This window comes from Diplotaxodon limnothrissa, linkage group LG17, assembly GCF_057381915.1.
Source record: "Diplotaxodon limnothrissa isolate DT_005_m linkage group LG17, D_limnothrissa_male_GT1.1, whole genome shotgun sequence".
NCBI lineage: Eukaryota > Metazoa > Chordata > Actinopteri > Cichliformes > Cichlidae > Diplotaxodon > Diplotaxodon limnothrissa.
This window is the reverse complement of record NC_140612.1, coordinates 7,394,007-7,407,808: the sequence shown is the minus strand read 5'-3', so window position 1 is coordinate 7,407,808 and position 13,802 is coordinate 7,394,007. Positions and strand designations below refer to the sequence as shown.

Sequence of the window (13,802 nt, the reverse complement as noted above, 5' to 3'; positions counted from 1 at the left end):
GATCCAGCTGTTATTTTACTGCCTGCCTGGCTACCCACTCAGTCTGGTATCATTTAAATAAATGGGGAGGCTGCACTTTTAAGCACACAGACAGTGGGTCTAAGGCAAAGTGTATAAAACATGGATGTGTCACTGGTTTGGTTTGTGGACTACTGTTTTGGAGCCTCTATGGCCTTTTAAGAGACAAGTAACCAAACACTGGAGTGACCATATAAGCTGTGAGCTAATGCTAGCTAGGTTAAAAAGGATGATGCAGTGGAAACCAGCTAATTATGTGCTAATATAAAAAAAAATCTCTCTCTCTAGATATTTATCTCACTGCGACTGTAACCGGGGTTTAGACATTAGAATTCTCTCCTAATGAGTCATATTTAAGGTGTAGCATCTGTGCTCCACTGACCAGCAGAAAGGGTACACTTCTGAAGAGACCAGGTGCCAAAGAATCAAAACCAGACATTTTGGAAAACTGTGAACAACTTCACTTTAAAAAAATTTCCTCTTTTACAAGAGCAACTTTGTATCAATAAATATGGAAGAAGAGTGTTGTTTACATAAAACAATGAAATAAGACAACAAAATAGAGAATTATTCCGAAACAAAGTTAGTTACTCAGTGGCTTTGACCCTTTGAATATTTTTACTCTGGCTTCATTTTTCAGTCTCATTGCTTATCACTTGGTCTGAACATAGTCTACAGTCGCAGTCTTTGTTTCTCTGCTAATGCCAAATATAGAATTCTTGCACATACTTCAACTGATTTTTACTGAAAAGCCAGTGTAGTGATTAGTGACTTTGAAAAATAAAAGCTAAAGCTTTCATTAAGCTGTCTGTTTGAATAACTCTTGAATTGAGATAAAACCTAGAAAATTATTTTTGTAAAACACTTCACTGAATGCAACTTAGATACTTATCTTATCTATAATAACGCAAAAATGACTCCCAGATATAGATGCTGGTGTTGCACTGCGCTCTGCTATAAGACCCAGAAAAGTTTAATACAAGAGTTCAACATGCAGGAAAGGAACCGACATCAATCCCATCACTCCTCACAAAACTCCTGACCTGGTGACATCACTTTCCCAGAGGGCAGAAGGGACTCAGAGGTCCTGGAGGGTGGAGGGTTTGGGCAGTGAAGGTGTCAATCTGTCTGTCAATTAGGAGTATAGGAGGCAATATGTCTGCTTAAGCCTGACATAAACCCAGTGGTTTTTCGGCAGACGCATACATACAAACAAACAGAGCTCAGGGGTCACAGAGTCGAATTTGCTGCCTGAGGAGGAGAGGGCTGGAGGGTTTTCGCTTGAATAGCCACATGAATGCCTTAGCAAAAACTATAACCCAAAGCAAAGGAAAGTAAAGGAAAAAGTGTGATGAAGAACATTAAAAGGAGGGTCAAAGATTAATAAAATACAAAATACAAAGAACCTGGCAGCTCTGATATCTGAAAAATAGAAATGTTGATAATTTTCAGAACATCTAAAGTCGTTTAAGCAGGAAGGACCAGCAAAATGGGAAAACAGCCTTATAATGTTTGACTTCCATGTAACAAAAAATTAGGGCTCTGAATTCCAAACTGTCAGTCGAGTATAACAAATACATCAGTTCGTAATTTATTTTCGTAAGAGGTCTTCTCCCCCCGGAGAGCTATTACAAATTTTATTCTTGTTTTCCATATCTCTGTTGCAAATAGATTCCTGACTTTATCTTTTTTCTTAATAGCATTCCTTGAATTGACTCCAGGCTGCCAGCAAACATCCGTGTGGAAACAATAATGACGAGAGAAGAAAGGAAAGCAGAAAATAAAGAAGAGTGAAACAAGACTGCCAGGAGCAAACCTGCTTCTACCCCCCGACACACAGATATACACACACACACACACACACACACACACACACACACACACACACACACACACACACACACACACACACACACACACACACACACACACACACACACACACACACACACACAGATATATACACACACACTTTTGTGCATGATTTACGACAGCTTATAGCCTAGATCACAGATCCCAATCTGAACACACAGAGACAGACACTTAAAAAAGACAGGAGGACACATGTTTTGGCTAACTGGCTACTGACGGTGCTTAAGGAACAAGAATGTGCATGTTTGAACACAAGCACGGCTTCCTGAGGAAACTGAAATAATCCTTGATGAGAGCGAGTAAGAATCACAAAAGACACGGAGAAAGGTAACACTGTTGTGAAGCTCATAAATAATCCGTCTTTAAACACACTGGGGACTGTATGACAGAGAAAACACACAAAAAGACTTATGTTCAGTTTAAGGACATCCACCTTAAACGACATTCCTGTAACTAAACAAAGCTTCTAATGAACTGCTGACAGTATCTTCTGTATGCCTTTGTCCACTGGATACATTTTCTGCAATTCCCACGGAAAAAAAAGCATTACAAATGATAATACACTTTATTTATATAGCACCTTTAAAAGCAGTTTACAAAGTGATTTGCCAAAAGTGCAAAGCACTTTAGAAAGGTAGAAAGGTTTCAGGTGAAAAGGAAGGTGAAACTTAAAATTATATCTACTGCAATGTAAAAAAAACCCAAACAAACCCTAACATCATTAACCCTTTCAAAATTCGCACTAGCGAAATGAAAATGTCAGGGAGCTATACCTGAGCCTGTGACTTTAAACACTGTTCTGGGGGTTAGAAAGATAGTCTAAGAAATACATTTGAGAAAAGGGATACTCTTCAACTGCATGTTGATAACAGATGTCATAAAATACATGTAGATTTTTTCTTTCTTTTCTTTTACAGCCTCTTTTTAATTTACTGCTGGATATATTCAGTCCGGGTGCGGTGTTGAATTTGGCTCTTTGTCCTTGTAGGAGGTGATAGAGTGAACAAAGGTGCAGCATGTTTGATTAACAATGAAGACCAGATCCTCTGTGCTAAAGTTTGCAGTAAGAGCAGTTAAAAGGAAACAACAGTAAAAAGTGTCAGAAATCAATATGCAAAATACTGGATTTTGATCCCAGTCACTGAAAATATATCTTTGGTTCACTTTATAAATTTCTTTTTAGGATGAATGAACAATTATTACCCAATGTGATCAGGTGGAACCCCCTTTCCTTTGCTATACACATCAGTCGTGTTGCTGTTTCTCAACACATTTTACATTCAGAGTATCCAGGCATTTTGTCTGGAGTTCCTGGGAACTACAGGCAAGTAGTAATATGTTGATGAAACTGAAGCACACAACCAAGCTTAAGGAATGTGAGTACAACAGAAAATATTTATTGGAATGCTCCAGCCATAATAGTACAATATTCACCTGCTGTGTGACAACCGGTGTAAAGCACAAATCTTGACACGGACATAAGAACTTACAGGCATACTCAAAAATGGTTTTGCTGAAGGTATTTTAAGGGATATGACTTGTCTTCAAGGTCCAACCTTCCAATAATAAGATAAGTTAAGGCTCCTGCACTCGTGGAAACAAACACAACTATTCATTTGGTGAAAGCGCCAGGCAAACCCTCTCACAGCTGTCGTATATATTTACAATGTGCTTGATATATGTGTACGTATGTGCAACTTTGTGTATGTTCACAGAACCTTTTTGTGATGGAGGAAACATTATAGTATTTCAACAAACCAAAAGGTTTCTGTGCATGCACGAACCTCGCCGACTCACACGAACTGCTTATCAGCCGAAGCTGCATTATAACAAAGTCAAAGTCCCTCTAGAAGCAAGCCAGCGCAAAACACCACTAGACACATATTTGGGGAGTTATTCTGAAGCATTAGCTAAATTAACTTTAATTTGATTGTTTACTTAGACATGGAAATGGCATGTATGGAATCACAGGTCAAATCAGATGAAAACTGTGTAAAGTGTTTGCTGGCTTGGCTGCAAAAACAACCCTCCTTGCTGTTTGGGGGATTTCCCCATCAATTTAAAATAGGAATTCTTTGAGTTCTGTGTTTATACCAAGAGACATGAAGTCAAAATGATCTCCTAATAGCAAATAATTTCACTTTAGCTCTTATTGAGGCGGTCGAGTCCTCAAGATTTTCTGATTAACAAATGCAAATGCAACTTTTTTTTAGATTCTAACATTTTATAAAAAAAATGGATATCCTGATATATCTCTGCTTTTCCACATAGTACTACATGGTGTATATAAAAAAATCACTTAACACACTTAAAATAAATGTATTGAGTGGGTTAACTTTTGGAGGCTTTGTTTATTTTTATTTTTTTGGACTGACGATGATGTGAAAGTGTCAAAGTGTATCGTTAGAATGTATCAAAGTGCTACAGAAAGCATTATCAGTGGTCAGACAAAGCAATGGCTATGGGGAAGGGTGAAATCAAAAAGGTATGCGATCCCAGTTGTAATGCATTTGGCAAATTCATTTGTGACTCATAAGACTCAGTTATGAACATGGGTGTCTGTGTGTCATTTTTCACCACACAGACTAAGAGTTTTCATGCTAAGACTGGGTCAGCAGCATTTTATAAAGTCCACTTTAAAATTGCTAAAGTGCAGGAGCAGTGTAAACTCTAGGCATACAATATATCTCTTACAGTCTTTACAAAAACAGAGCTGAACCCAGGCTGGAAAAAGAAACATAATTTAATCAGTTTTGTCACCAGGCTCCAGCAGCCCAAATTTGCTCATACTTGACCTCACCCTATCCTGGCCCACCTAAGATGAGTTTGACATCATTTCACAGCAGTGAATGAATCTGATCAAAACAGAAAAACATACGTAATCTGGGCTCTCTGCCTCACAATGACACTAATAAAACTGTAGAATTGGTCCAGTGAGGTTGCATTCATCTAGCTTTTCAAGAAAATCCAGAAAAGGAGACTTTATCAAAACCCTGAATGGCCTTTGGTCACATGCATGCAATTTGGTGGGCGCCAGGACTAATAAATGCTAAACTGATTGATAAACTGACCTGAACTGATGGAAGATAATAACACTCTCAGCGCAAACTGCATTGATCACATTAAGTGCTGCATGCCATCTGGCTTTCGCTGGCAGGACAGCGATCTAAACTGCTAACAAAAGCGTCTATATAACCTCGAAATAGACACAACGTACACTGTGCCCATTTGTTTCTCTCACACACCACCAAGGGCAAAGAAAGAGCACTTTCTCTGCATACAGTTCCCTTTTTTCCTGTGCAAAAGTGTATATGTGTGTGTGTGTTCATGGGAGGTTTAGGGCAGAGTTCAGGGAAAACCCAAATACCCTGTGTAGACCTTCTAACCCTCAGGGAGAAACTGTGATTCACAAAATATCTCTCGCTCTCTCTCACACACACACACACACACACACACACACACACACACACACATACTTTGCCAGATCTGACCTTGACCAGACCTGCCAACGAGATCACCAACACACATACACAAAGAAACCTGGGAAACAGGAAGTCGGCCTTGTCCAAGCATGTGTGCGAAAGCTCCGTTAATAAAGAGTGGTGTATGAAAACTCATGTGTGTAAAGACAGACGTGTGTCGCGTCTAATGCCTAATAATGTAAATTGCTTTAATGGCTAAGGCCGTCTACAATTTATGCCCCCCCCCCCCCGAGTGTGTGGGGCAGGATTTAGGTGGGGCTTGTGGGAGGGAGGCTGTGGTGGGATCTCTGATTTCAAACAGCCGCTGGTGCTCTGGGACCAGGGCATGTCAAAAGGGCCCGTCCCCGATGAGCCATATTAGGGCCCTGATCCCCAATCAATCAGCACCACGCTAAAAAGAATCCCAAACAAGACGGCAATTAAGCCCCGCCGAGGACTTAACTAAACACGTGAGAGAGATAGGCTTTGTAAGAGCAACTCTGTGGGCACTTCTTTGACTCAGTTTGTGAGTGTGCATTTTTTGCACGCCTACTTGTGGGGAAAAAGGCCCCAATCTATGCAAAGTACAGAGGTTCAAAATGTCCCTGCAGAACAACCTTTGTTTTTCAAAGTGGAACAGTAAACACACTCATATTTGAACACGAAGCATCAGAGCGCCTACCGATTATGTTTTGACGACTAGACTAGAAGCTGAGTCTGATATGCAAATGCAGGTAAAAAGGAGACCTTTAATATGCTATAACTTGCTTTTTCACCTGGTGAGGTGACCACTGAACCTTTAACTATAATGCCCTTTTTTGACAATTTCACCAGTGAATTATATGATACACACACCAGCTTATTTTAATGGGGTCAGGCTGGAGGATTTGACTGGCTTTCATTGAATGACCCAAACATGGACAGAATACCTTTTTATAAATTTCGCCAAGAAAGTTTCCCCGCTTCATGTTCCACGTTTTGCAGATGAACATAAGCAAATAGGGGACTGTCCACCAGCTACTGCTCTTACCCCAATTAAACTGCAAGCAGGTTGAGAAAACTCACAGAGCCATTTGCGTGCAAGTCCGAATGGCAAGAAAAAAGACTTTCAGTGTGACAGATGTGTTCCCCCTACTCCTAAAATTAAAAGAGAGAGAAGAGCCCCATGTGTTAGTCTGAAGCGCTGAAGAAAATCAGCATGTGGTCGAGAAGAAATGCATCCAAAAATTGAGAGGGCCTGTCATCCCCTCAGTCTGAATGGGTGCGATGCTTGTGGTGTAGAGCAAATCATAATCAGTCCTGGCCAGCATCAGAGAACCGCAGCCGTGTTGACACTGGCACCGAGGTGCGAAGAAGTGAAACCAAAATCCAGGGTTTCTCAATACAGCACACAAGTTCACAGTCTCAGTAAGAGTCTATTGTGACCAAAAACAGCACATGCACTATGCTGCGGGCTGGGGGGTTTAATGGGCGAGTGGTTTTGAAATGGCGGGCCTGCATATCTCTCTGAACTAACAGGACACTTTTTTGCGCCTCGTTTCAGAGTTAGCATGCATTTGGGGTTTTGTTAATATCAAATAAGGCAACTGGTTAGCCAAACAGCATGTTCACCTTCTTCCTGAAGTTAAGAAATAACGTTTGTATGCTGAATGCGACTCTATCGCCAGGGGTTGCTAGCATGATGACATAAATAAAGGAAGCAGCTACCTCGGCTTTGTCCAACACCACAGATTCACATTTTATATGTTGATTGTGTTATCTGTAAAACTGCTAAAGTGATTTAAAAAAACCCAAAACCCAGATTGTAGGGTTGCAGGAGGTTATGTGTGGTGCTTTCTGGGAGTCCTGAAGGCAGTTGATGCATTTCAGTGTTTTCAATGGACTAAACAAACAGTTTGAATTTTGTTTACTTTGGACAGCAGCAGGCTGGCTCATTCCCTGTTCTCAGTTTTGATGCTAAGCTATGTTAACCAGCTGGTGCAGATTCACATTCATCAGGCTGGTCTACTCATTGTAAGGCACCTTAGTAGCTGTGCAATAACAAGAGAGAGTTTTAAGGAAACTTGCCATATGTGGAAAAATGTAATTACCCAGAGTTTCACTGGAAGGCAGCAGATAAAATGTGAATGCACCACATAAAACACTGCAGTCAGTGTAAAAAAAAAAGAAGCTAGTAACCACAAAGACAATAGGTGAGCCTAAACTCAAAAGAAATGCTTACTGAGAAGATAACACCCTACAGAAACGGCCCTATACTGATTAAACTACGTGACTGCGGTCTCTTGTTGCCTAAGAGCTGGAAGATCTTGAGAGGGAAATACAAGATACAGCCTTGAGCTGAAAATCTGTAATAGATTCCCTAAATAATTATTCAATTTAAAAGCTTAATTGTGGTTTAATTTTGCATGCTTTGCTGATCGTTGCCAGATTAAAAAACCCTCGACGGCATCGCTGTATCCTCCCCCCTGCTTGCAGAACACACCTAGAAGGCAGTGCCGTACATCAAGTGTGCAATTACAAGCCGTATTAATAAATCGGTGCCAATTACATAGATATTGCAAGCACAAACATTTCATAACAGCTGCTCTACATGAGGAAGAAAAGACTTTCCAGGGTCTCAATCAGTCTGTTTTGATTACTGCAGGCGCACAAGCCTCGTCAAGCTACAGCATCAACTTTGTGTGGCATCTTCAAGTCATTACACGTTATGAAAACGACTTCCTCAAACTAATTTGTCAATCAGCCCCAGCACCGTGCAGGGCGGGACACACACACGCCACGGTCCCGTCTATACAAAGTCAAATTGCTCCTGGATTTATTTATTTTTTAACCCTTTGATGCTTTGAGTGTACAACAGGATTGCCAGCAGGCTAAAAGGCGGAGCACGCCTCCGGGCCGTTGTCTCCTCAGCTCCAAGGTCGATTTAATCTAGTGTGTTGACAGCTGGCTAATTACAGAGCCTTATACAGTGTGTTGGTTGGTTTCTTGCCACACAGCCACATGCACACTGAGATACAGAGGACATATGTATATACACACATACACACACACACACATACAGGAAAAGTTAAGACTGAATGTGCGTTTACACTATATTACAGTTAAACACACCTGATTGGAGCAATCACCTCAAGTCATCAAGTTACATGTAAACGAGAGATCAACCGGCAAATTAATCGCAAGCTTATAAAAAGTAAAAAAAAGATATTACACACACACACACACACACACACACACACACACACACACACATATATATACACACTCACTACAACAGAAATTTTGATACAATAAAGACTTTCAGCTCTTGATGGACACTAATGATGAGTAAACCAGCACAGCGCGTCCTTCATCGAGCGCATTCAACCGTTCACTTCCTAAAAAGGGGGATACGTCGAAGCGAGTGAAAGGAAGATTAAGTGTAAGCAATGAGCAGAAAGGTTAGAGCTCTGACCAAATAAAAAAAGGAGCCAGAGAAAACAGAGCTGAGAGAATCTGTTCTCTGTTAAACCTGCCTCTCTTTTATTCTTCGGCACAGAGTGGACTGAGGAGAAAGGAGGCACAGGAGAGGGAAAGGAGGAAATAAGAAAAAAAGAAAACAGCCATTTTTGTGATTTTCTTAAGTTTTTTTTTTTTTACCAGCGCCGAGAGAAAAGCAGCGGGGGAAAGTTTTGCGAAATTTAAACAGCCTCGACAGCCGGGGTGCAGTGTTATTAATCTTTTCAAACAGCGAGAAAACCCCTGTATTATAAACACAGACAGAGACTCTGGGATCGGCGGCTGTGTTACGTAAAGTGTGTTTATTGCTTCTGTCAGATTAAAACTGTGTATATCCAGTAAGTCAACATCTTTATTTTGAGGGGGGGAAACATATATAAGCTGCTGTTTCTGAAAATCTGAAAAGGAACTAGGAAATAGAATAGAATAGAATAGCCTTTATTGTCATTGTACAGAGTACAACGAAATTGGAGTGCCACTCCCTTGGTGCAAGTTTCAATAATAAATATAAATGTAAAATATAAAAAGTACAAAAAAAACAATCGTAAGTACTCAAACAATAGTATGTACAATATATACAGGATAGCAGCATTAATATAATGACAGTATGAATAGCAGCATAATATAATGACAGTGACGGTATGGAATAGGTTCAATTGTTTTTGTGCTTATTTACTACGGTGATAGCTCTGGGAAAGAAGCTATCCCTGAATCTGTTTGTCCTGGTTTTATGTGACCTGTACCGTCGGCCTGACGGTAATAGTTCAAACAGTTGGTTGCTGGGGTGAGAGTGGTCCTTGATGATATTGCCAGCTCTGCTGAGGTACCGAGAGTTTGCAGTGACCTCCAGGCTGGGCAGAGAGCAGCCAGTGATCTTCTGGGCTGTGTTGATGACCCTCTGCAGTACTTTCCTGTCTGCAGCTGAGCACCCTGCATACCATGTTGTTATGCCGTACGTTAGGATGCTCTCTATGGTGGCTCTGTAAAATGTCACCAGCAGCCTCTCCTCCAGGTTGTTCCTCCTGAGCACTCTCAGAAAGTGGAGACGCTGCTGGGCCTTTTTAACCACCGCTGTAGTATTTGCAGTCCAGGAGAGGTCATCAGATATCTGCACGCCCAGAAACCTCATGGAGTGTACCCTCTCCACACAGCTCCCGTGAATGTAAAGTGGGGCCGGGTCTGCTCTGCCCTTCCTGAAGTCCAAGATAAGTTCTTTAGTTTATCTTGGACTTCAGGAAGGGCAGAGCAAATAACCTGTAATCTGTAGGAAGATGGAAAACACATCCCAGCAGACACAAAACACCACCGGCATTTAACTTACGTTAGTTGTGTTTCTTGTCATCTAGTAAACGTATGATCAATATTATTATGGCTCTGCTTTTGGTCTCCACCAGTATTGAGGAAAAATATCTGGTCTGCTAGCTGCTAATCACACCTGTGTGCCTTTCACTTCCATGCAGAAACTGTATTGTGGGTTTTGGGTCAAAGCTCTGCAGAACTAAAAGGAAATGTAGAGTTGGGTGATACCTCTGTGGGTTTGGCACCAACACAAAAATCTTTCAGGTTTTATATTTTACAGCTGCTTTAACCATATGAATGATGCAAACTTCCAAGTCATGCATTCAGTGCCTCCCTTTAGTGTTTTAACATTATAATTCAAGTTAAAAAAGGCATTTAAAGATCAGGTTCAGCCTAATGTGAGTCTCGTTCGAATGCAGACAGAAAAAGAGAGTAAATAACTGCATCTTCCACTGTTTTAGGCAGCTTTATCGCAGCGTGGGGACTTTAGATGCTAGCTTTTTCTGGGAGTATTTAACTGCCTCTGATGGGAGCTTACATCGGAATCTCACGCCGGCTCACGCGGCTAATCACACCTGAGCGCCCCCGACCCCGACCGGACTCCGGCATCAAAGAAAAACATGCAACTCCCAAATGTTAATAGTGCCATCGTCCTCCTACTCTGCTAACAGTATTTGTCTTTCACTCCCTTCACCCCACTCGCCGTGCATAGGCAGAAAAAAAGGGAATGAATAAAGTTGGGGCGCTCTAATTTTGGCAGGCGAGACTTTTCCCCCCTCTCCCTGTGTTTGTGCAGGCTCTGTGAAAACATCTCCAAGGTGGAGAGAAGATGGAGGAGAATGTCAAGCAGGAGCCCTGACACAGTAATCTGCTTCTTAATTATGGTAACTGCTGATATAATAGTGGACTGTGGACTGAATCAGCGCTTTAGATTTGATGCGAGTCAAAAGTAACTCACAGCAATTAGGCGTTGAAGCTTAACTTGGACAGATGACAGGTGGACCTGAAGGCACATTTTCAGATATTAGAGGAAAATACACCATGCATGGCTGTAAATATAAAGCTACAATGTTTGTACAAGTGAAATGGCTTCGATCAAAGGCTGGAAACACGGACATAGGAAGCCTCAAAAATAACACTTTCAGCTTATCACTATAAAACAATTAAAAATACAGTTCATATTGTTGTGCTGCAATTTTATTGTTGGACAATAGCAAAGGATTTCTGGTCTGCACTCGGACAAGTTAGGCCCACACTTGTCTGTTGCAACCACAGGAGTCGCCCCCTGCTGGCCACCTGCACTGGCTGCACTGGCCGCAAGCTACGTCGCGTTTTACATCGAATTTCTAAAATTTAGAGCAGCGGCGCTTGCTTGCTTCGCTGGTGTATGAAAACACAACTGATTCGTGCAACATATCCATCACATAAGACAAAATAACATTACAGGCACTACCAATGAACACTAATGTACATATACACTGTGGTGGGGTGTGGTACATGGCTCAGCTGTAGGGGAGGGGTGGTGTCAGGGGAAGGCTGACTGACACAGCTGATTTTCATGGTATAATTATGCCTTCCCTATTTGAGTGGGATGCCGGGACCTGACAGGAGAGCTGTGTGTACTACACAGGAGAGAGGCGGCTGTAAAGCTGCCTAACCGGAGTGGCTGCAAAGCAGTGTGCCGTGGGTCATCATGTACACATAACTCATCTCATCCAACTCTTAGCAAAAGTATCCTAAAATGACAAAATTTGCGATTAAGAGGGTTGCGAAACTGGCATAATGTTTCGGCTGTAACCTGAAAATTAAAACAATTTTCAGGTTTCCACTGTTCCATACCTGGAACAACAGAAACAGAAAGAATAAGTAAACAGACATGCCACGCATAGCCACATATCCATATTTAATTACTGACCATCTATTGGTGCTGCTCATTTTTAGCTGTTGGCATCTGGAAAGACAGAAGCCCTGAAATATCTTCATTTCACCAAACCTTTAACATTCCAAAATGCCATGCTTTAAACTTTAAGATGTCTCTTTCCATCTCTCAATCATCTACGTGTCTTTCCCCCCCTAATTTCAGACCTGCTTTACTGCACTTCCTTCCTCTGGTCTCAGGCAGCTCCATTCAACACAAACTGCTTGGATTGTGAGCTGAAACCTCGAGGCTCTCCGCACTAAAAACCAAACCCTCGGGACACACACTGTAATCCTTTGCACACCACAGAGTGTATACTTTTTAGTTCGGCTCAGAGGGGATGGAAATCTCAGCCCAGGCTGAAGCAAAGGCAGCACAGAGGACCTGAAGTTTGCGTTCAGGTTCAACAAGGTGGGTGGCGAGAAATTTTCCCCAAAATTTATGAGCAATACTTGCAGATAATTCTTCCCTACAACACCGCTGTCACTTTCAGCTTCTTGGGAGCAGGAGGTGAAAGAAAGAAAAAAAAACAGTGCAGGGTAAATGAATACAATTCACACAAACTGACAAGCTTCTAAACCAGATGTCTTTCAGAAAACTCTAAAGGAGCAGACGTTTTGATTGCTGAACAGCTGTGGTATGAGGTAACTGGCCAAAGGTCACCAAGTGTCATCATTAGGTGAACTTGTCTTCTTGATGGCTGCCACCCTAACTTTACAGCTAATAAGCTGGCCGTGACACTAATGATGAGCAGCAGCCCGCCGCCACTGCACCTCCACTGTTGTCAAAGGAGGCACCTGTCTATTTAAATGAAGGCTGTAATGACTGTAATGACTCGAGCTCGCGCTGCTTCCGCTTGACTGCAACCCTTTCCTTTAAAAGTCGACAGAAAAGAAAACAAGGTGAGGAGAAGGTAATTTCTTCCACACCCATGGCGTACAATGTGTCTAGTTTGTTGAAGAGCTAACTCGATGAGCTTTTCAAGGCTCAGGCTGATCACTGTGTTCTGCTGGATCAAAGTTTTCTTTGTGCAAACTTTTATCACTAGTATAAAGCCTTTGAAAGCAGTTTATAAACCTTAACAAACGTTACCATAAAATGATGTGTGACTATGATGCAAGAGCAGAAACCTCATGGTTTAAAATGATACTTTGACAATGAAAATTAATCTTTTATACATAGCATATGGGTGTATTTTAACTAGAATGCTTGAAAATTGTGGTTTTGTGTGACAACTGGAATGTTTGGCACTGTCCCAGTTATAATAACATACACTTGTTCAAGTGCTAGTTTCAAACCAAGCATCCAAAAGGGGAAGAACGGTGACTTGAACGTGGCATGATTGAAAGAGTTGATCAGCTGGTGTTTTTGCATGCAACCATCTCTAGGGTTTACAGAGAACGGTCTGAAAATGACACACAAAAAAAGAAAATGCCTTATTGGTGTTAGAGGGCAGTGGAGAATGAGCTAATGGGAAGGGAGAAGTAACACAAATAAGAAAAGATACTTACTTTGTGACTATAAGGTGACAATCAACCGACAACAAGGAATAAAAGTAGGTTTTAAAAAATAAAAAGAACTATTTAAACGAAAAACCTGTTATACTCAAAATATGCAGAAGAGCATCTCTGATCACACAACACAAACATTGAAGGGCTACAGCAGCAGAAGACCACAAAAGGTGCCACTGCTGTCAGCTAAAATCACAACTCAGCAAAATGGGACGACAGGAGATT

At 41.4% G+C, this 13,802-nt stretch overlaps 1 protein-coding gene across 4 annotated transcripts in view; it reads right to left on the bottom strand.

Annotated features, from left to right (window-relative positions):
- LOC146614580 (inactive tyrosine-protein kinase transmembrane receptor ROR1-like) overlaps positions 1 to 13,802 on the bottom strand; it is a 142,413-nt gene that overhangs the window by 24,720 nt on the left and 103,891 nt on the right. The window contains exon 5 of one of the 4 annotated variants that reach the window (XM_085375475.1): positions 13,469 to 13,471. The exons of the other annotated variants lie outside the window; for them this stretch is intronic. Coding sequence (XP_085231601.1) covers positions 13,469 to 13,471 — 3 coding nt within the window. The remainder of the gene's footprint in view (positions 1 to 13,468; positions 13,472 to 13,802) is intronic. 4 annotated transcript variants of the gene reach the window in all.